This window comes from Copadichromis virginalis, linkage group LG13 (assembly GCF_057382275.1).
Source record: "Copadichromis virginalis isolate Kocher_CV1m ecotype Utaka linkage group LG13, C_Virginalis_male_GT1.1, whole genome shotgun sequence".
NCBI lineage: Eukaryota > Metazoa > Chordata > Actinopteri > Cichliformes > Cichlidae > Copadichromis > Copadichromis virginalis.
Genome location: NC_140630.1, coordinates 22,989,682 through 22,993,025, shown reverse-complemented (window position 1 = coordinate 22,993,025; position 3,344 = coordinate 22,989,682). Strand labels below are relative to the sequence as shown.

General features: G+C 47.3%; 1 protein-coding gene across 1 annotated transcript; it reads right to left on the bottom strand.

Moving 5' to 3' along the window:
* Positions 1–285: 285 nt before the first annotated feature.
* LOC146695698 (uncharacterized) lies at positions 286–2,140 on the bottom strand. Its single transcript, XM_085478067.1, has one exon. The coding sequence runs from the start codon at positions 2,138–2,140 to the stop codon at positions 446–448; it is 1,695 nt and encodes a 564-aa protein (XP_085334193.1). The 3' UTR covers positions 286–445.
* Positions 2,141–3,344: the final 1,204 nt, after the last annotated feature.

Genomic DNA, 3,344 nt, shown 5'->3' with positions numbered 1-3,344 from the left:
AACACAAATGGTTGAGGAAACAATGGTGCCTGTAAAGTTTACCCTGACAGGAGGTCACTCAGAGGTCTTGCTGATCTAAGCAGTTAACCTCAACTAAATAAAATGAAATGAAACCGTTTGGAAGTCTTTGAAACTGTATCCCAGCTACTGCACTCTATCAAATAAAAAGTTGACTTTTTGGATTATTAAAATCACCAAATGTTCATGTGTCTGTCATTACAATGGCCAAAAATGATTTTTAAGAACAGCTCTGATATGATGTTCAAGGGCCCTTGCATCTCGGGGACCATTTATAATGAATTTAAATTTATTTACATTCAAAGTGCAGAGAACAGTGATGTGTCTCAGTATTTCTGCAAGTCTCTGGAGCTATTATTTGACTTCAGATCCTTTTCTAAGCAGCTCTGGGTGAGTGTACAGGTGCAAAACAGAGTCTGAATAGAGTTCACAGATTCATGCGGTTTAAAGACGCAGTCAGCTGAGCCTCAAGCGCCATCTGATCAAAGGTCCGGCTGTGCGTCTGCTGCCTCACTCTCTCCCTCATGTGAAAGGAGGCCCGAGCCAGCCTCTGTGCCTCCTCCTGTATCTGCTCTCGCTGCCTTCTCAGCTGCTCCCTCTTCTGCTCCTTTGTGGAAATGCGGCTCTCTCTGACTCTCCTCGCCGCCTCCTCCTCTCTCTGTAGTTCCTCTCTGAGCCTCTGGTGGCAGAGCTGCCTGTGTTTGTTGTTCTGCCGGGTTTTCTGAGCTCTGCGTCTGTGCTGCGCTGAGGCGTGCAGGGCGGCTCTCTCCATGCGTCTCTGGCTCAGCTGGACCAGGATCTGCTTGTGTGTGAGCTGCTGGACGCTCTGCAGCTCGGCCCTCAGCTGCACTCTTTGACTCATCTCCTCCTCCCGGGCAGCCCGCTCCCGAAGCTCTTCGAGTCGTGCCTCTACAGACTTGGCACGCCTTTGGCAGGAGCGCTGCAACTTCTTCTCCAGTGTGCTCCTCCTCTGCGCCTCCTCTTCCTCCCCCTGCAGCTCAACCTGGTGTTTCAGCAAGATGTGTCTCAGCAGCTCTTTATGGTTTTCCTCCTGCAGCCTCTTCCGCTCCTCCTTCTCCTTCAGCATCTTGCTCCTCAGGACCTTCTCCTCCTTCTCCGCTGCCACCTGTCTCTCCCTCTCTCGCTCCCTCTTCCCCGCCTCCTCCTTCTCGGTCAGCAGCTTCTCCTGGTAGCGTTTGCGCTCTTCCGCCTCCTCCTGTGTACCCTCCATCTTTGCCCTGCGGTACACTTCCACCTCCTCTTTTAGCCTTCTCCATCGGTCTTCTTGCAGCAGCACCTCCTGCTTAAGCTGTTCTGCTTTCTCTTTTTCTCGATGCTCCCTCAGCCTCCTGCGGGCCTCCAGCTCCTCGTTCCAGCGTTTCATACTCCGTTTCAGCTTCTTCCTCCTCTTTTTTTCTGCCTGAACTTGCTGGGCCTCCTCCTGCCTGCGGGCCTCCTGTCGCTCCCATTCCTCCTGCTGGCTGAGCTTCAAACGAGCCTGTTCCTCCTCATGCTTCACCAGCATCAGAGCAGCTATCTTCTGGTCTCTCTCCGATACTGTGACACACATCTGCTTTTGGATGCTCTTGGTGAGCCTCTTCAGCTTCTTCTCGGTAGCTGGGGAGTGTATGAGGTCTCCCAGGTTGAAGCTGCACAATGTGCTCCTCTCTGGATCCCTTTTACTAGGAGCAGAGCAGGAGGACCTGCTAACAGCCTTCTCTTCAGAGCAGAGATCTGCATAGGGCATTTCTGTTGAGCGCTCTTCCAGTCTGGTGTCAGGCAACACCTCCAAGCCCGAGGCTTTACTGCTGCATGGCCGCCTGTCCCCGGCCGCCTGGATAATCCTCCGCCGTTCCTGGCCGCACTTTTGTAAAGTCTTCAGCCTCTCCTTTTCATAAGATTCATGCATGACTCTCATTGTCTCAAACGGCGTGTCCTGTTGCTCAGCAGTGAAGTCGTTTAGAGATTTAATTAAAAGCTGAACCGGTTTTACACCCAGCCGAGCGCAAGACTCAAGCGAGCGAGAGTTCGTTAAGACGTGTCGGTTGCTCTCTGCTCCGGGAGAGTCGAAGTTGTTCAGGTCCAACTTAAGCACAGGGGAGCTGCACCTCAGCTCCTCCATCCTAAAACTAAAAAGCTAAATTAATGGATGCCAGATACGGAGGTCCTGAGGCTCACAGGTGCTACACCGAGCAGCGCTTCCGCACGGTCTGCAGCACAGAGAGGTCAGCAGGGGATTAGCTACTTCCTCGCGGACAAATAACAGTCGGTATTTCATTAACCGTCTTTACCTCAACTGTGAGCAATGACAGGCCGAATAATAAACAAAAAAACCCAACTTTATTTAAGCAGACGGGAACGTGTTAAATAAACGCTTGCAGTCAAGCATGGATTTAAAAAAGGGTCAGTCTGTTGAGGTTTACAGGGATTTATTTATGCACAGCTCACTTAGGATCCCACCAGAGCGTTTCATTCAGGTTTACTTTCCCTGGATCACTGCAACGTCTTGATTTTTTTTTTCTTTTCCAGTCTCACTGTCTGCTTCAGCCAAGCTTTAGCTGCTGCCACAAACTAAAATCACCACCATGTTTATCAAAAGAGAAAGCTTTTAAAATGCTAAACTATATATAACTGGGACTCGGATGCGTGGCTCATGGGCTTTTGAATTTGCTGTTGCTGTTTGCTTTTGATGAGTTTAAATGATTATATATCCCTGCGTCGCTGTATGTATGACAATGCAGTTTATCTGCAAAATAACAAGTAAAGAAAGCTCAAATAATTAGTATGGAGTGAAAAGAACAATTTTTTCAACAAAATACAGCCAAAACTGAAAATAGCATGACCTAGACCTACTTAGATCAAGTAGAAATACATTAGAGCTATTCAAGTTACATGCCTGCTGTTCATGCGCTCATCCAGCAGTGCTGGGTTGGGTAAGATTCGATTTTGAACTTTTTATTGTCTTTATACATGTTGACTTATTTAGTTTTTAATTTTTTATTTGTGAGTTGTAACCTGGACTTTTTGATTTTGAAGAATATAGGAGATTTTTATATTCTGTGGTAAATACACCACAGTTTGAATAAACATCCCAGAAGGAATTTTGGATTGGGTGCTGTCATAAAATACTAATTTCCCCCTGAGCAAAAGGTTATCCTTAACAAGACTCATTCTTTCTAGTTTGCCAGGTAGGTGCCACTTCCTCTTTGTTCTGCGTTCACATACCAAGCTATAAATGTGTGCGCCTGTCTTATTTTATTGAATCTCTAGCAGACTACCCATTGTTATATTATTCACCTGCATTTTGGTTTTTAATAATGACATGT

What these genes read in the sequence shown, in the direction of transcription:
- LOC146695698 (XM_085478067.1), bottom strand. Translation starts at nt 2,140, where the DNA reads ATGGAGGAGCTGAGGTGCAGCTCCCCTGTGCTTAAGTTGGACCTGAAC.